Here is a 20,214-nt window from a genome sequence, read left to right as displayed (position 1 = left end):
GATCTGTCTTTCGTAGTAATAACCAATCACTGGTCTCTGCGTCATACTGACCACAGCCAATGACTGCCCTCTACCTAAGCACCGCCTCTGGCAGCCATCTTCAGATTTTTACCGCACGTTCATGTGTTGGGATCCTCGTGCTATTGCTCTCGAGCGTTAGTGCTATTTTTTCGCGCTTTTTCACAAAAACTTCGATTCTTTCGGTCAAAAGAGCCTCAAGCTCCACCGATCCTACATCCGATCAACGGGGACCCGTGTCGGATTCATCTGTGCCCCTCAAGGGTGAAGATTTCGTCGAGCTACACTTCGGAGGACTCCAGAAGCTTCTCAGGCCCGGTCTCGGAGATGGCCCAGGAGAAGGGAAGCTCGACGCCCGGAAAGCTGTTCAGGGCCTGCCCTGGATGCCAGCTGCAGAACGTCTTCAAGGAGGACGAACACTCTTTCTGCCTTTACTGCCTTCATGGGGACAAGACGCACGTGGAGAAGGACTGTGCGTTTTGCGGCAACATGTCGGAACGGACCATGAAGGACCGCCATCAACGTCTCGCCAGCTGGCTGGAGGGTAAGAGCCCGTCTGGCGAGAAGAAGAAGAAATCTGAGCGGTCTTCTAAGACCTTTGAGGGCGCCCCGGCGACGGGGGCCCAACATAAGGCCAAGCACCGCGAGTCCGCTGGCACCGGGAGCGCCGAACGGTCGGGCTCTACGGGCGCCAGGCAGGGCGCACCCTCCCCGGCACCATCAACCACGAGCCAACGCTCTGGGTCGGGTAAGAGGAAGGCCGAGCACCCGGCGAAGCTCCTGGAGAGACCCCGGTCGAGCTCTAAGGCAGAGGAGGAGCGTGGCAGTGCCCCCTCCCTCAAGGATAAGGCGGTGAGCGCACCTAAGGTGGTGAAGGCCTTGATCCATTCGACCAAGCCCTCTATCGAAACGGTCGCGGCGGCCCTGGCCCAGCCTGTGGAGGCTGCACCAGTGGTGGCGGCCTCGGGGCCCAGAATCTCCCTGCCTCCTCGGAGGGAGTCTTCTTTCGTGCCCATCGATAGGACCCCCGTGAAACCCTCCGTGGGGAAGAAGGGGGGGCAGGGCGTCGTCGTAGATTCGGCCTCAACCTCAGAAGAGGAACTGATCGAGGTCTTAAGCCACGGCCTAGGCGTGGAACAAGACCAGCCCGTCGGAATGGGCCCCGACGCAGGTGACGACGACGACATCGTCGAGGATACCGACGGGGCCCCTGCTCGCCCGTCGGATTCCCCTCTGCCAGCGCCGCAAGACAACTCAGCGGCCATTTTGTTGGCTATACAGTCCTTATGCTCCGAGATAAGGACGAGACTACCGTTACCGACGGAGGAACCTCTCCCGTCGGGGGATCCAGAACCGGGACCTTCTGGTGTTCCCCCTACCAAGAAAAGAAGGATCCATCCACCGCCTCCTTTTCAACCGTCGCGCCCCGTCCAGCCCTCCTCCCCGTCCACCCGAGGGGATGATACGGGGACTGACACGGCAGCGACGGGTACGGACGACGAGGCATACGACGAGGATTTTCCGTCGTCGCCTCCCACCAGGGCTTCTCCGCCCGACGAGATTGGATCGTTCCACTCAATGATCGCCAGGGCATCCGAGCTTTTCCAACTCTGCCCTGAGGAGAAGAAAAAGGAAGGCTTCCTTTACCAACGGCGCGAGACCAAGAGGAAGACGGTCCTCGCAGTGCCTCTGTTGGACGACATTTGGGATGAGGGCCTTTCCCTCCTCAAGAACCCTTCCACGACGCCAGCGAAAAGAGACCGGTACGAGAAAAAGTACCGGGTCCCGGACTCGGCCCCCCTATGCCTCCGGGCGCAGCCTACCCCGGACTCCGTCGTCTCCGCGGCAGCCAGGAAGAAAGCGGGGGGGGGTGCGGCCTCCACGTCGACTTCCCCGCCGGACGGCGAGGGAAAGAAATTGGATGCCATGGGACGCAGAGTCATCTCGTCGGCGGCGACGACGATTAAAGCGGCCAACGCCTTGGCTATCGTGGCCCGCTACGACAGGGAACTCTGGTACAAGATAGCTCCCCTGCTGGATTTTCTGCCGGACGACAAGAGGGCGGAGGCCCTTGAGATCCTGCAGGAAGGTGAGGTGGCCTCGGACCACGCCATCACCGTGGCGACGGACATCGCCGACACTGGGTTCCGCCAGATGGGCAACGGCGTTTGCCTTCGACGTCGCGGATGGCTTAAGGCTACGGACTTTCGGCAGGACGTCCAGACCAGGGTCCTGGACATGCCCTTCGACGGGAACAACCTGTTTGGGAAGACAGTGGACGATTCCCTTCAGGCCATCAAGGCGGATACTGAGACGGCCCGGGCCCTTGGAGTACTGCAGCAACGGCGGACGCCCTTTCGGAGCGGCGGAGGCAAGGGCGCCTCCAAAGGTTCCGGCGGCGGTTTCGCTTCCTACCGTCAAGCGGCCCGCTCGTCGTCGCAAGAGGCCTACAGAGGACGAGGCAAGTCTGGCGGCCCCCGCCGTCGTCGCCAAGGAGGCCAAGGCGGCAAGGCCGCGTCCAAGCAGGATTGAACCGGCCGTGGGGTCGGGCCCCCACCGAAGCACCCCGGTGGGAGGCCGGCTGGCGGGCTTCGTCAGCGTGTGGGAGTCCATCTCCACCGACCGTTGGGTGCTGGACGCCCTGGCCCGGGGCCACGCGCTCGAGTTTCAAAGAAGGTGCCCGCGCGTCCCCCCCGTGGCCAGGAAAGAACTTCACGTCCCTCAACTTCTCCTGGAGGTAAAGGCGATGCTCAGAAAGGGCGCCATCGAACTCGTCCCAAAGAGGCTTCGGGGCTCCGGAGTCTACTCGCGTTACTTCCTCGTGAAGAAGAAGACGGGAGGATGGCGCCCCATCCTGGACCTGCGACGCCTGAACAAGTTCATCAAGGCGCAGAAGTTCCGGATGGTCACCCTCCAGCACGTCCTGGGTCAGCTGGAGGAAGGAGACTTCCTATCGTCGTTGGATTTGGAGGATGCCTACTTCCACATTCCCATCCTAAAGGGGCACCGAAAATTCCTCAGATTCGTGGTCCAAGGGCGTCATTACCAGTTCAAAGCCCTTCCCTTCGGACTGCGGTCGGCACCCAGGGTTTTCACCAAGTGCCTCGCACCGGTGGCGGCGCAGCTGCGCCGCGAGGGGATTCACGTCTACCCCTACCTGGACGACTGGCTCATCCGCGCCAAGACGAGGGAGCTCGCCGTGGTCCACACGGCAAGGACCGTCCAACTCCTCACGGACCTGGGATTCTCCGTGAACTACGCCAAATCCCACCTGGTGCCCGCGCAAGTCGCACTGTTTCTGGGAGCGAGGCTCGACACAGTGTCCCTTCTGGCCTCCCCGTCGGAGGAGAGGACCAGGACCATCTTGGGCAAGGTGCAACGGATGTTGGTGGCCGACGCGGCCAAGGTGAGGTCCATCAAGTCCCTCCTCGGGATGATGTCTTCCTGCATCTACCTCATTCCCATGTGCAGGCTCCGGATGCGCCCGTTGCAAGAGTTCCTGGATGCGCGCTGGATCCAGACGACGGGCAGCTTCGAGGAAAGGATCAAGCTCGACGAGAGTTTCCGACGAGCGATACGGTGGTGGGGCACCCGCGCGCATCTGACGGCGGGCATGGACTTCCAGACCCCAGCCCACCAGGTGACTGTGACCACGGATGCCTCCCTAGAAGGGTGGGGAGCGCACACCGAAAATCTGCACGCAAGGGGACTCTGGCTCCCGACGGAGAAGTCCCTGCATATCAACGTCCTGGAGCTCCGTGCAGTGTTTTGGGCCCTCAGGTCCTTCCTTCCGTCCCTCAAGGGCAAGGTGGTGAGGATCTTCACCGACAACACCACCACCATGTTTTACATCAGGAAACAGGGCGGAACCAGGTCCCCAGCGCTGTCCAAGGAGGCGCAGGACCTGTGGCATTGGGCCGTCGCCCAAGGGATTCTTCTGGTGCCGTTTCATCTGGCAGGGATAAAAAACACCATCGCCGACTCACTCAGCAGGGAGCTGCGCTCGTGCCACGAGTGGGAACTAAGGCAGGATCTGGTGGATCGCCTCTTCCGACGGTGGGGCACACCCCAGATCGACCTGTTCGCGACGGCGACGAACACCAAGTGCCGGAGGTTCGCCAGCAGGTTTCCCCAGACGAGGAGCATGGGCGATGCTTTCTCGTTCCCCTGGGAGGGCCTGTTCCTCTACGCGTTCCCTCCCTTGCCTCTGCTAATCCGGCTCGTCAACCAGCTCAAGAGGTCACGGTGCAGGATGATCCTCGTCGCACCTGCGTGGCCGAGGCAGATATGGTTCCCGGACCTTCTGGACTTGTCGGCGTCCCCGCCAATCAAGCTGCCGGCGGACGCGGATCTACTCTCCAGGGAAGGAGGCGCCATCCTCCACCACGACCCGAAGTCGCTGAACTTGCAGGCCTGGCTCCTGCAGCGCTAGAGTTTGGAGGATACGACATACCGGCCGATTGCAGAGAGGTTCTTGCAAAGGCCAGGGCGTCCTCGACTCTTAAATGCTACGGACACAAATGGAAGAGGTTCTCTGTCTGGTGCTACGCACAGAAGATTAACCCTCTACGGATTACGGCTCCCCAAGTGCTGCCGTACCTGCTGACGCTGGCCAAAGCTGGTCTGGCACACGCGTCCATCAAGATTCATCTTGCTGCGATCTCCCGATACACCAGAACCACGGGCCGGACGTCCTTGTGGTCTCATCGTCTGGTGAAAGAGTTCATGAAGGGACTGTTCAGATCGTACCCGCCGGTGAAGGCTCCGGCCCCGGCGTGGGAGCTCAACGTGGTACTGACCAAACTCATGGGACCTCCGTTCGAGCCTCTGCACTCGGCCCCGTTGAAGTTTCTATCGTGGAAAACAGCTTTTCTCGTGGCCATCACCTCCGCACGACGAGTGGGAGAGATCCAGGCCCTTTCCTGCAAGGCCCCGTACTTGACTTTCCACGACACGAGGGTAGTGCTCAGGACGCACCCCTCCTTCATGCCCAAGGTACCGTCGGACTTTCATCTCAACGAACCCTTGGTGTTACCTGTGTTCTTCCCGTCGCCTTCGTCGCCGGCTGAGAGGACTTTGCACTCGCTGGATGTAGCTAGAGCGCTGAAGTTCTACGTGGACCGCACGAAAGGTTTTCGGAAGACGTCACAACTCTTTGTGAACTTTGGCCCTGTCAATCAGGGGAAGGCTCTCTCGAAGGCTTCCATCTCCAGATGGCTCTCCGGCTGTATCATGTACTGTCACCGGTTGGCAAACCGACCGCTGCCTGGCCGTCCGAGAGCCCATTCCACCAGAGCGATCGCAGCTACCACGGCGTTCCTATCTGGTGTGCCCCTGCTGGACATATGCAGGGCTGCTACGTGGAGGTCGACGCACACCTTCACAAAATTCTACTGCGTCGACCGGGATTCCAGGGAGGAGTCCAGGGTCGGCCAAGCAGTGCTGCGCAACCTGTTCGCCTGAGGTGAGCCTGGTGAGGAGGTAAGATGCTTAATGTTGAGTTGATGTGATGCTTAATGTTGAGCCTTTGCCACCTCCCGTGGTTGTGCATGTGTGTACTGCTATGTATTCTTTATTCATGAGCATGTGAATCCATGCCAGACCCCATGCTGGAGAAGGAACAAGTTACTTACCTGTAACTGTTGTTCTCCAGCATGGGTCTGGCATGGATTCACATGCGAACCCTCCCGCCTACCCCTCTGCGGCTCTTCACTTGGTCATACTGCCACTTCACGTGCTTCCAAATCTGAAGATGGCTGCCAGAGGCGGTGCTTAGGTAGAGGGCAGTCATTGGCTGTGGTCAGTATGACGCAGAGACCAGTGATTGGTTATTACTACGAAAGACAGATCAGAAACGAAACTGATACTGGTTTTTTCTTTACCGAGGATTCCCAGCCTGACGACGGGGAATATTCATGAGCATGTGAATCCATGCCAGACCCATGCTGGAGAACAACAGTTACAGGTAAGTAACTTGTTCCTTCCCATGTGCAGGCTCCGGATGCGCCCGTTGCAGGAGTTCCTGGACGCGCGCTGGATCCAAACGACGGGCAGCTTCGAGGAAAGGATCACACTCGACGAGAGTTTCCGACGAGCGATCCGGTGGTGGGGCACCCGCGCGCGCATCTGACGGCGGGCATGGACTTCCAGACCCCAGCCCACCAGGAGACAGTGACCACGGATGCCTCCCTGGAAGGGTGGGGAGCGCACACCGAAAATCTGCACGCAAGAGGCCTTTGGCTCCCGACGGAGAAATCCTTACATATCAACGTCCTGGAGCTCCGTGCAGTGTTTTGGGCCCTCAGGTCCTTCCTTCCGTCCCTCAAGGGCAAGGTGGTGAGGATCTTCACCGACAACACCACCACCATGTTTTACATCAGGAAACAGGGCGGAACCAGGTCCCCAGCATTGTCCAAGGAGGCGCAGGACCTGTGGCATTGGGCAGTCGCCCAAGGGATGTTTCTGGTGCCGTTTCATCTGGCAGGGATAAAAAACACCATCGCCGACTCACTCAGCAGGGAGCTGCGCTCGTGCCACGAGTGGGAACTACGGCAGGATCTAGTGGATCGCCTCTTCCGACGGTGGGGCACACCCCAGATCGACCTGTTCGCGACGGTGACTAACTCCAAGTGCCGGAGGTTCGCCAGCAGGTTTACCCAAGCGAGGAGCATGGGCGATGCTTTCTCGTTCCCCTGGGAGGGCCTGTTCCTCTACGCGTTCCCTCCTTTGCCACTGCTAATCCGGCTCGTCAACCAGCTCAAGAGGTCACGGTGCAGGATGATCCTCGTCGCACCTGTGTGGCCGAGGCAGATATGGTTCCCGGACCTTCTGGACTTGTCAGCGTCCCCGCCAATCAAGCTGCCGGTGGACGCGGATCTGCTCTCCAGGGAAGGAGGCGCCATCCTCCACCACGACCCGAAATCGCTGAACTTGCAGGCCTGGCTCCTGCAGCGCTAGAGTTTGGAGGATACGACATACCGGCCGACTGCAGAGAGGTTCTTGCAAAGGCCAGGGCGTCCTCGACTCTTAAATGCTACGGACACAAATGGAAGAGGTTCTCTGTCTGGTGCCACGCACAGAAGATTAACCCTCTACGGATTACGGCTCCCCAAGTACTGCCGTACCTGCTGACGCTGGCCAAAGCTGGACTGGCACACGCGTCCATCAAGATTCATCTTGCTGCGATCTCCCGATACACCAGAACCACGGGGCGGACATCCTTGTGGTCTCATCGTCTGGTGAAAGAGTTCATGAAGGGACTGTTCAGATCGTTCCCGCCGGTGAAGGCTCCGGCCCCGGCGTGGGAGCTCAACGTGGTGCTGACCAAGCTCATGGGACCTCCGTTCGAGCCTCTGCACTCGGCCCCGTTGAAGTTTCTGTCGTGGAAAACAGCGTTTCTTGTGGCCATCACCTCCGCACGACGGGTGGGAGAGATCCAGGCCCTTTCCTGCAAGGCCCCGTACTTGACTTTTCACGACACGAGGGTAGTGCTCAGGACGCACCCCTCCTTCATGCCCAAGGTACCGTCGGACTTCCACCTCAACGAACCCTGTGTTGCCTGTATTTTTCCCGTCGCCTTCGTCGCCGGCTGAGAGAACTTTGCACTCGCTGGACGTGGCTAGAGCGCTGAAGTTCTACGTGGACCGCACGAAGTGTTTTCGGAAGACGTCACAACTCTTTGTGAACTTTGGACCTGTCAATCAGGGGAAGGCTCTCTCGAAGGCTTCCATTTCCAGATGGCTCTCCGGCTGTATCATGTACTGTCATCGGTTGGCAAACCGACTGCTGCCTGGCCGTCCGAGAGCCCATTCCACCAGAGCGATCGCAGCTACCACGGTGTTCCTTTCTGGTGTGCCCCTGCTGGACATATGCAGGGCTGCTACGTGGAGGTCGACGCACACCTTCCCGAAGTTCTACTGCGTCGATCGGGATTCCATCCAGGGAGGAGTCCAGGGTCGGCCAAGCAGTGCTGCGCAACCTGTTCGCCTGAGGTGAGCCTGGTGGGGAGGTAAGATGCTTAATGTTGAGTTTGATGCAATGCTTAATGTTGAGCCTTTGCCACCTCCCGTGGTTGTGCATGTGTGTACTGCTATGTATTCTTTATTCATGAGCATGTGAATCCATGCCAGACCCCATGCTGGAGAAGGAACAAGTAACTTACCTGTAACTGTTGTTCTCCAGCATGGGTCTGGCATGGATTCACATGCGAACCCTCCCGCCTACCCCTCTGCGGCTCTTCACTTGGTCATACTGCCACTTCACGTGCTTCCAAATCTGAAGATGGCTGCCAGAGGCGGTGCTTAGGTAGAGGGCAGTCATTGGCTGTGGTCAGTATGACGCAGAGACCAGTGATTGGTTATTACTACGAAAGACAGATCAGAAACGAAACTGATACTGGTTTTTTCTTTACCGAGGATTCCCAGCCTGACGACGGGGAATATTCATGAGCATGTGAATCCATGCCAGACCCATGCTGGAGAACAACAGTTACAGGTAAGTAACTTGTTCCTTCTTTGCTGCTGCAGGAACCGAGTGCTAGGGGATAGGAACACCAGGACGAGTGCATCGCCTTTAAGCCCGGACTCGAGCTCCAGGAAGATTTTCCGGACTCCCTCGTAGCACGACTAACCAAGCCTGATCCGCCTCAACAGAGTGCTGGACCCCAGAAGCAAGGAAAGTCAATAAGGTGTCCAAGAACTGCAGTGGTGCTATTTGCGAGTAGCTGAAACCACGAAGTGCCACTCATCTGAAGTGTGCCCATTGCTCCCGCCGACCTTCAAACCGTAGTGCAGGAGTCCCCAGAGGTCCTCCCTCTTGTCCCTGTGACTGACTGCCCAGGAACTACGGGATCTGCAGGACTACAACACGAACAGAAGCCAGCTGGAACCTTTTCTTCAGATTCAAGGTACTGTGTAACTAGGGGTACTTGCCTCTTGTGTGTAGCTTGATTGCTCTCACTGGAGACTTGGATTTGCTGCCCTTTGCAGAGCTGCTTGCATCTTCCTCTTCACAAGCGTCCCATCTTGTGGCCCAACAGTGATTCTTTTTACAACAAAACTGCAAGACTCTTGTGCCATCTTCATGAAGTGCCTCAGCTCCCCTAGATTTTGCTCAATTGACATTGGCTGTCCTGGCTCCCTGCAGACCCTTCTTACCCTCTGACTTTGTGTTGATCTGTCCCTCCAAAAAGTCATACATGCTTTACTTTTATAACTGGGAAAGGGTTAACTATATTTCATTAGGGGATTCTAAAGTGTTTACCTGTTTGAGAAACGTGTTAACAATTGTTTCCTTCCCCAACCTTTTCCTATTTGCCATAATCTCAATAGTGTAAAAACTAATATATTAATGTCCAGTGTCCTAGCAATTGAAGTCACCTCTGGGTGTCAAAGTGTCTGCGTGCCATCCCAAAAGGGTATCTGCTTACTTAACTGAACTGAAGGAGTGTATTTTTGAAGTGTATTTAAGTGTTGCATATTGCCCCCTTCTTAAGAAGGCTTATTTTAAAACTGACAAATACATTATTATTTTAATCAAGAAATTTTGAGTATAAGTGTTACTTGAATACCTGTCGCTGTGAATCTGTTACAACCCTACAGCTCACATTGACCCCTCTTGAGATGAGCCTGGCTGCTCAGTCCCTCTGCAAAAACAAAGATGTCATGGCTGGAAGGTTTAGACTGAATCTTAACCACTGGCATTGCTCGGGGCAACCCTCCAGACCATCGTTCTTCGCCTGCCAAGCCATTACAGAAGGGGAAAGACCATATGCAAATCAGGATTGGCCCCAGCCCAAAAGGGGAAGTCCAGCCCGAACTGCTAGGTCACATCCCTTCTGCACGAGACCACAAGCATCCCCAAACATGTTTCACCCTTGTTGGGGCTCATCAGTGAGGAGTAGCTTGGATCTCTAGGCACAGCAGGCACGGGACCGACGTCTGGGCATACCCGACCCACTCAGGGTGACAAAGCAAAGAGGTGATGGCTGGAAGGTTTAGACTGAATCCCTCAACCAACTTGTGTAGTACAGGCCTATACCAAAGGTTGGGTTACCTATTGCCAAAAGGACAAGGCTGGTGTAGTCTCCCACAGGGTTACTACATACAATCTTGCCTAATACTGGTGGAAAGGCTTCATGTGCTGTCGGTGGGAAATCTTGGGAGAAGCAGGTTTCGGTGATTAAGGGGATGTTTGGGCATTCTGATGAGATTAGGTTGTAGATATTGGGACTGTTTTTACGACAGATCTGGCATTGATGAAAATTCAGTACAGACCACTGTTTAGTTTTTTTTAAATCGGAGGGGTGAGGGCGGGGCATTAGATTCTGGGTGGGTGCTTGGATCGAAGGCATGACCACCAAGGGATGGGGTTGGCTAGATGTTGGAGGTGGGAGAGGGTGATGGCTGATGCAGTGATGTAGGTTGTGACGGAGAGCGAGGGCTGGAAGGTGTGGTTGGCTTGGGGTGTGGGCGGTAGGTTGGAATCGATGCATGGTCCTAGATATTTGTGTCGGAGGGGTGGCAGTTGGTTTCCAGTGGAGGGTGAGGATAACAAAGCCCTGCGTGTTATTGATAGATGTGTGGTGAGGGCTGGGATGGTAAGAGTTCTGGATGTCTGATGGCAATGTCGCTATAAGGGATGAAAGTGTATGTGTGGGAGGGTGTGGATTAATGTGCCGGGTTTTGGTGCCACATAGCATGGTGGAGGCTGATTCTGTAGTGTTTGCGGGGGAGAAGGGGTTGGAAGGTCTCTGAGAAGCGGTTGAATTTCAAGTCAGGGGTGGTGGGCTGGGAGTCCCGTGACGGTCTCCTAGAGTTGCACGCAGAGGATTGCTTGGCATGTGGGCCTTGAGGTCTATTTAGCCGGTTGTGGAGTGATTTCAGTGGGTTTGGGGAGGAGGTGAGGGTGTTAAATGTGAGTTATTCTTATGTCTGGGCGGTAGGTAAAGGGAGTTTTACTCTATAGAAATGGCGCAAGAGGCAAGGTGTCTATTCTTTAGGTATTTCAAGGGAGCTAAGGCGTGTGGGTAAGGGTTGAGGGGGAGGGACAGCCAACTGGGGTTGGATGCAAGAATTGCACGTAAGGTGCTTAGAGATGCCAAGCAGGGATCTGAATGGGGTGATTGCGGTGCTCGTGGGTAGGTCAAACGCTTTACCAATATAAGGTGATCCTCTAAGGATCGCATCAGCCCCTTGAATATTCACAAAGGTACTAGCTGTGGTGGCAGCGCATCGACACAGAGTTTGTTCCTGTGTACCCTTAGCTGGACGACTGGCTAATAGGTGAAACACCAGAAGTCTGTCAACTAAGATACGCAGAAACAATAAATCTTCTGCACCAGCTTGGCTTTTCTATCAACGAAAAGAAGTCCAGTCTAATCGCCAGTCATCAAAAACAATCCCATGAGAAGTGATTCATTTCAAAGACACCTTAACCTTTCCCTCCCACGAGAGGGTGCAAAACCTAATACCCACAGACCCTTATTATACAGCTGGTCGGCAGATAATTCAGGAAAGTAATACACCTACTTGGCATGGTGGCAACATCATGCATCTTCACCGTGCCACGTGCAAGGTTAAACCATGTGTGCAGTGCAAGAATGGTTGGTGAACAATGGTCGCAGGCAGAAGGCAATTGGGATGATCTAGTGGAGGATTCGCAAACACTTAGCACTACAGTAGTGGACAAAAAAAGAACATGTTACAGGGGAAACATTTTGCCATCCCGCGGTTAAGAATGATTTCTTTAAATGCAACTTTCCCTCCTTTTTTGGATTAGACCCCCCCCCCTCCCCAAACACCCCGAACTTTTTGCTTTTTGTTAGTGTCCTGACCAGACCTTTTCCAATAGAGCAGTCTTCAGCTGTACTCCACTGGGCTTTTGATCATTGTTACAGGTAAACTGACACATCCTTCAGTGCGTCAGTACTGAGAAACTTTGTTTCTCTTAGTCTTTCGACTTTGTTGCCACTTTTGGTAACATTTTATCATTGCACAAAGTACATTACTGTACCGGGCAAAGGGGTCCTTGTGTTTTCTGGCCCTAGCCATCCTTTAGGATTTTGGTGGTGATTGTAAAGTGTGCCTAAGAACAGACTGTTGGCAGCAGAAGCTTTTCCTTGTATTTCTACAACATTTTACCAAGCCATACCGCGCTTTCCGCAGTACTCTGGCTAGTGCCCGTCATGGCCGTGCCACAAGGTCTTTTGTCTGTTACTCTTGCCATTTTGCTTTGGCCTTCCCCCTGGTCTTTGTGACCGGAGACCACGAAAGCAGCTTCTTTTCCAGGCTTCTTCAGGTCACGTGTGTGGGGTACCTAGTAAGTGGGCTGGCACCGTCTGGTCCCAATCCACACTACTGGTGGCAGGATGCCTGGTGTGCACGACAACATGAAGACCCGAGTTGTCCCTAATTGGACTACTGCTGGTGTGCATGAGTGGGGGCATATCTTCTCATTGGCTGACTGGATATGAGCACTTGCCAGAATTTTAGATATCAGGAGGGGTCCTGAATGCAGGGAAGTAACGGGTCTGAATCGACTTGAAGCCGGAGCCAAGTATTCGGAAGAGCCAAGCACAACCAAGGACTATCACGATACCCGGTGAAGATGGTTTGCACCCTGAACCCGCCGTTGTCCCGGTAGGGCCCTTCTTTACTGCTTTGCTACACTACCTTGATTAATTGTGGCTTGGCCGAAGTTTTAATTACCCTGTTCACTAACTAGTGTGGCCTCCGAGTTATCCCTCACTGCTTATTCTGAAAATCCATCTTCACACCCAGTGTGTTTTATGCCTTCGGGCCTGCAGTTTGACACCAACACTGTTACTGCACATGCTGAACTGAAGAGATTACTGTGAGCTGTGAAATGTCAGAGTAGTTTCTATTCTGATGTCTCATTTGAAGACTGTTTGAAATAGCCTTTAACTGTGTGGAAGTTGTGTGCTTTTTATAGAAAATATATCATGCCATCCTTGCCGGGAACATTGTTGGATATTTTGTCAGAATATGTGAAACACACTTCACATAAAGCAACTAGGCTTTGGAGTGTTAGGCAAAGTTTGCATGTAGTACCCTTTGGGAACACCACAAACAACTCTGACTACAGGTATAGGAAAACCAACCTTTGGTATAAGCTTGTACTACACAGTTTTGTGGTAGCATTGCTGAGCAGCCAGGCTTATATCAAAAGGGAATGTGAGCTGTAAGGCTGTTACACAGATGTCTATAATTAAAAGTATTGAAGTAGACTCGTATACTCAATGTTTCTTGGTACAAACACTTATTAATTTATTTCACAGTCAGTTATAAAACATTCACTAGAAGGAGGCGATCTATATCACACAAAAATATACTTCAGTACTTCACAATATCAGGTTCTGAGACATTTAACCTACTTTGGAGGAGCAAAATGGCATTCAGAGTATTTGAAGTAGGAGCAAAAAGGCATAAGTTAATAAAACAAATATTACAGTTACTCTTAAACAGTGCAAATAGTTTGAGTTCCCCAGAGGAGTTGATTCAATGCAATAGGTTAGGCCAAAGTCAATGGACTACAGTCTTGTATAGGATAAAGCAGTTCTGGAAGTTAACCGGAAAAGTCTTTGCCAAAGTTCTCAGAAGTAGTTTGTAAAAGAAAGATTCATATTTTGTGTCACAAGCCGACTAGGCCTGCAAGTTGACAAAGTTTCAAGCACTTTGGCAGTGAGAGGCAAATACGCTCGGTCGGGTTTTCACAGTACCTTACAATGAAGAAACAGATGCAGCTGAAGACATCTGTTCCTGGCAGTTCCTGCAGATCTCGTTGTTCCTGAGCCTCAGTCATGGGGACAAGAGGGAGGACGACGGGGGACTCCTGCACTGGGACTGGTCAAAAAGCTGTCGACAGCAAATCTTCCATTCCGCTAGCTGTAGTCAAGCACAGAAACTGGTGTCCTTCTCCCTGGCTATTCGGTTTCCTGCGGCAGTCTGAGGAAAATACAACCGGCTCTGAGGATGGTATCAAGGTGGCTTACGAGTTGATTGGTCCCACCAACTCAAAGGGAGAAGTTGTCCTTGAAGGGCTTCTCTGTTGTGAACTTGGCGATTCGGACCTGCAACAGGGCTTCACCTTGCAAACCAACGGTCCAGGAGTTGCAGTAGCCATCCTCTTCTAGCTCGTCTTCGGTTCTTTCGTTCCAGTGGTCGACTCTGCCTTCCAAGCCAAGAGGCTCGCCTTTTATCCAGTTTCCTCCCATTCATTCCAGCCTAGCTGCCACTCACCCAGCAGGGTGGCTGTCATTGACGGACAGTCAGTCAGCCAATCACGCCAGAGTGCATTTGGGTCTCATAGGAGACTAAGCACAGGGAGTTTCGGGCACCTCCCTCACGTCCTGGCCACCCCAGACACTCAGGTGCCAGAGGCGGTCTTCAGTCCTGAAGCCCGCCAAAGGCGAAGGAACAAAGGGACCAAACCTGGTTTGGCGCGCAGAGACAAACTATAGAAAGACCGTTGTGACTGAAGGTGCTGTGTGACACAATGTAAAAGATGATGCCTTTTGGAGTTTGTCAGGCTCTGTAACCAAAAGAAACACAAAGTTCAGAAATCACATTAAAATACATGATTGGAAAAAAGGGTCTCTCACTCTCCAGGTTAAAAAAAACCAAGTCCTCAAAATCCAGCAAAATTGCTGGGGGGTCTCTAACACATGTCTGAGAATTCTCCCTATCATGGAGAACGAAAATTCAGAAACATATGCTCGCAGTGGGCATCAATGATGATTTATTAAAGACAAATCCAGAAAAGGCAAAGACAAGAATGTGGCAAGCTGAATGGATCAATACAAAGAGAACAATATCTAAAACGCTGTTTGCTACTGGAACATAGACCTGCGATTAAAAACTACTCTTCGCCGGAAACCTATTAGAGGAAATTTCCGAATCCAGTTTATAGATACCAATTCTTAAGATTTTGTTTTAGTTAATGGCCTACAATGGATGTTCTGGCAACATGGAAAATGATCACGAAATCTTGTAGATTTGTAGATTCTGTCGCCAACAAACTCAACCAGAGACAACTTTACATTTATTAACCTCTTGTGCAACCCTTTTAAATCAACGGAATATGTACTTTCATACTATCTTTCAATGATTTTATTTCTGTGATTACATCTGAAATACTCTGGCAGTGCTTGTATAATGCTTGTATAATGCGGAATTGACATCACTGAGATTGGCCATAGTGTCATTTCTGAGACATCTGAAATTGAGTTAACAATGCGGATAATGTTTAACAGTGAGAAACATTGGCTTTCACGATTTGATTTAATTGGATTGGATCTGACAGAGTCCCCGGGATTAACAATGAATGTGGACATGAGGTGCTAATTTTGTGTTATAGATTTTTACTGACCATTTTGTGTGTTCTGTATATAATCAAAGCTACTTGATAGCTTTTTGTTTGATAACAATTTATTCTATAGTTTTTATCATACAATTTTACATGCATTTTTATAACAGATTGCTAATTTTATCGATATACTTTTAAAACACTCCTTAAAGAAACATGTGAACTGAAATAACTGTAATTAAATTGAAAGGTTGAGTTTCTCAACCAAACAATTAAATAACAAAATAATACCCTTTAACATTGCCATACAGTTTTTTGCTTCTATGACATGTCTCTACTGCTTTCAGGTGTGCAGTGGAGAGTCGAGCTGCATACCGTCTGAAGAGTCTTCTCCCAACTCCAAGCCTTCCAGTGCGTCCTCATTCAAGTGCAACATACCAGCGAAAAAGAAGACAAAGCACTGTGGAGATATCCAAAGGTGAAAAATGGATGCAAACCCTTTAATCTCCTCTGGTCAGAATTGTGCTTTAGAAAAAAGCCCTTCAATAAATGAGCAGATTTGTATACTTTGTGTACTTTTTCATATTGTATCATGGTTTGGTGTACCTGCACAAAAATAGGAATTGAGTTGCGTATTGTGAGCTTTCCTGCTTTTTGTTAGTAACTTTGTCTTTGCATAGTGGTTAAGAAATCATGATGCTGGTAATATAGCCAAGCGAGTTAAGAGCTTATTTCAGACATCTGCGAGTGTCTAGCGGTATAAGGTCTGAATCTTAGTAGGGTGGCCTTCTTACCATTGAGTTGACTAATATACCCTGTGTAGTGCCAAAATGCAATTCCATTTCTCCAGTGTGCAAGTATAAACTCATAAAGACCCTTCTGGTTAGCATTATCATGGGCATCTGGCTAAGGAGTCTTTGTTACAGCCAAGTAAACCTACATGTCCTTTTTAGAGCCTATTTTTATATATATTTTTATTTCACAAGTCGCTTTCTTGCCTATCACAGTCATTAATGTTGGTCCTTTTCATTGACCAGTGTTGGTCTTAAGCAGCAGGTGCATCTGGGGTCTGGAGCTGTTGGGACCGTTTTTCTGAAGGTCAACTAAGGGCTTAGTAAAACCATTCAACTTAGACAGTACAAGACTCCACTATTAGTATAAGGTTGTAACACCTGAGTTCATGGTAGCGTAGACGGAGCAGCCAGGCTTATCTTAGGAGGGAAAGAGGCTGTAGAATCGGTACGAATGAAATTGTAATACAAACGGTCCAAAGAAACACAAACATTATGTATTGTAAAAATAAATGGTTTATTTAAATAAAAGTACGCCCAGATAAATCTTGGGGGAAATAAGTACCATCATAGATCATATTAACACATTATCGAAAAACACAACACTATGCTTGAAGGTACACAGACCAAAGCATATAACTTAATTTGGAAAACCTTACAGGAGTTCTAGGGCAGTCAAACCGATAGTTACTTTTTAGATTACTGTGCCATGAACCCATGTGACTCAGCGACTTTAATACTTAACACTGCACTGTGAGCGCCACAGTACTACTGCCGAACGTGCTGCTCATATCTACCTGCCTAATGAGGCTTGGTCATGCTTAATCTAATATGGCATTGTGTGTCCCTCTCTGCTATCCCTGAGTGTGCTGTCCTCGACCGTGCACCGTGGGAGGCCGTGACCTTATATTGTATTACTGTACTACATGCATTTCTTTGCACCACTCATTACCACATGCCTTGCGAGGCCATGACGCCAAGATTAAACACTGTACCGTGCGCATCAAAGGATTACGGCCGCGAGTGCCAGCTATATCCATCTGCCTAGCGAGGCCCGAATGCCTAGGTTTATATATTGCATTGTGACCTACATTCCTAGACATTAATGTGCCTTGTATGACCGTCATATCTTGCCCACGAGGACATGCCTCTAATGTTAAACACTCCACCGTACGTACCAAAGCAACACCGACGAGTGGGCTGCTTACATCAATCTGCCTACCGAGGTCTTGTCTCATATGCATGCGGCTGCTCTGTGTGCATTTAAATTGCTACTGTCATATGACTATCGGCTTCATATTGACTTGTATGCTTACAGCCGCTTTGTGTGCCCGTATTGCCTCTGTCGAGTACTCTCTTGATATCACTAAGGCATTAGCCTTTATATTTTTCAAGTGTTTGGAGTGCACCTATATAGTACTGCTACTCATGTCTCTGCTAATTAATGTGACTAGCCACCCAGAACCACTACGCCCTAGCCAGTAAGTGGCACCCACTACCTGTACTATGTATGCCTCTACCTCACTTTTGTTAATAATGTGTTCCCTTTTGGCTGCTAGCCAACAGGCCAAAGTTGCTCACTCTACTCACGTAGACCCCCACATTCCAACCATGTCCAATTTTACCCAATCTATACCTCCTGGGATCAAACCTACAACCTTCCTGCCATTGCTGAAGCATGGTTGCCAGTATACAGCTATAAGGCCTACCAAGTTCCTACCCAAGCTGAAACTAGATGCAAAGCATTCTAACATAAACCACTTCAGTTGTGGAGGCCTTGACCCTGTTATCCTCTAACCAATGGTCCATTCATACTACTATCAAACCTGTTCCCAACAAGCCCTGCCCCACTAGAGTCAGAAATAACACTCAGTTTGAGATTACTTAAACGTCAGGAGCCTCCGATCAGTACCTCAGACAAGGGACTATTGGGATTAACCATAGTTCTAAAACTAATGCCACAAACAAAAACAGAGCTGCTTGCAGCAAGCATAGATCCAAAACTACAGACAACAATAACAAGAGAATGAACCAGAGTAAACCAAATGCCATTCTCACGAACATAAATAGACAAACCATCAAAGGTGCTTTAATCAACTCCAGATCAATGGTGGCGCCTGCTACTGACATAGCCGACCTGATCATGGCTGAAAACCTTGACTTCCTAGCAATAACGGAGTCATGGCTCCATGCAGCAGCAGGCCCCACACTGCTACTTGCAGTACCAGACAATTAAACCATCATAAGAGCAAACGCTAGAGGTTGTGGTATCGCCATCATTGGTAAGTCCAATTTAAACCTGAGAGCAGCCCTCTCGCCAACGACTATCAAATCCTACGAACTACTTACTTCGAAAATACCTATTTCTAACTCCCGTACCTTAACTGTTCACTTAATTTATAGACCTCCAGGGCCCATAGGCACCTTTGAGGAAGATAAAATGACACTATTATCTGATAATACTAAAGCCTCTTCACAAATACTACTACTAGGAGATATTTCAACCTACGTTTCAACGACCAGCAAGCATTAACAGTGTCCACCACCCTTTCCGAACTGGGCTTCATGCAGCCCACCCATGTTAAAGGCTGAACTTTAGATTAGGTAGCTGATCTGAACTGCGACACCGCAATTACTTATGCTGCACCTCAATCCTGGACAGACCACTACCTACTGTCCTTCACCCTTTCAGCCAATATCTCTACAACTAAAGATAACCTAATTGCGCCTCCACTCCTCACTAGGAACAAACAGAATATCACTGTGGACACAATTTTACCACATGTAATCCCCATCCGCAATTGTTTGACTCACACCACCGATCCAGACACTAGTAGATAACTACAGTTCCATGATGACAGAGTTCTAGACGTCATTGCCCCGCTTAAACTGCGCAAAGGCAAACCTAGAGCTCACCTGAATTCATGGTTCACACCACAACTACAAGCATTGCGGGCTGAAAAAAGGAAATTGGAAGTCCTCTGGAAACACCTCCCCACTGTGGAGAATAAAACCAACCAGTTGAATGTTTCAGCTAAATGTAATAAAGAGATTACTCACCAAATGTGAGACTTGCAACAATAGGATTAACAAAGCAAGCTCTAGTACCAAGGAACCCTTTGTTATACTTGGAGAAATGGAAGCCCCCATCCCTCCGACAGACACCTGTTTGAAGGACAAACCTTGGTGTACTAACATCCACAATGCCCTAACCAACCACTCTGCAAAATAAAATAGCGGACAAAAGAGCTAACCTACCCAAAAGCATTCCGCTAAACCTCCTCAATGTTTGAAATTCTCCAAAGTTTCTATCCTCGAGGTAGGAAACATTATTGCTTCTCTCAAACCTTCAAGGTGCCAAGGAGATAGCTGCCCAGATAATCAAAGAGGCCGCCAGAGACTTGGCGCCATTTATCTCAAAAATTAATCAACGCCTCCTTCTCCAGCATTGGATCTTTCATGGATTCACATGCTTAGAATATTCCCCGTCGTCAGGCTGGGAATCCCCGGTACATTATATAGACCCTTTCCCGTAGGAAAACTTTTTCGACGCTTATGCGTCCTATCCACCTCGTTTTGTATCATGCGTGCCCGCGCCGTCGGGACGCCATGATATAAATACAGGACCCGCCCCCGCGCTCCCTCAGATTTCAACCGTCTTTCAAAGTAGTGGGATCCTCGTGATGCTGCTAGTGGAAACTAGGTTGTTTTTTCTGTTTCGCTTCGGCGACGTTCAAATTCTGGATATGTCTGGAAAAGCGTTATTTCGCCCTTGTGCGACATGTGGCCTCAAAAAAGTTTGACTGAGATGCCCACATGGATTGTATCTACTGTCTCCACCCGCACCACACGGCGGATACATGTGAGATATGCCAGGGTTTCTCCCAAAAAACCCTTAAGGACCGTAAAAGAAGGCTGGTCGACTGGCTTAATGACGGAGCGGGTGCCTACCCGGCTTCGGAAGTTGACTCCACGGCCTCCAGGAGCAAGTCGGAACCTCCATCGAAAAAGGTACGGCCGGCGGAAAACCGAGCTGAGGACAAGCATAAGGGGAAGAATGCTGGGTGGTCTTATCACATAA

At 50.8% G+C, this 20,214-nt stretch overlaps 1 protein-coding gene across 2 annotated transcripts in view; it reads left to right on the top strand.

Moving 5' to 3' along the window:
* The window catches only part of RNF168 (ring finger protein 168), a 246,835-nt gene that overhangs the window by 175,417 nt on the left and 51,204 nt on the right, over nucleotides 1-20,214 (top strand). For both annotated transcript variants that reach the window (XM_069618095.1, XM_069618094.1), the window contains exon 5: nucleotides 15,690-15,820. In XM_069618095.1, coding sequence (XP_069474196.1) covers nucleotides 15,690-15,820 — 131 coding nt within the window. The remainder of the gene's footprint in view (nucleotides 1-15,689; nucleotides 15,821-20,214) is intronic.

The sequence above is a fragment of the Ambystoma mexicanum genome, chromosome 10 (assembly GCF_040938575.1).
Source record: "Ambystoma mexicanum isolate Mex_15411 chromosome 10, UKY_AmexF1_1, whole genome shotgun sequence".
Taxonomy (NCBI): domain Eukaryota; kingdom Metazoa; phylum Chordata; class Amphibia; order Caudata; family Ambystomatidae; genus Ambystoma; species Ambystoma mexicanum.
Note: the sequence above shows the minus strand (reverse complement) of the source record. Positions and strands in the feature narration are given on the sequence as shown.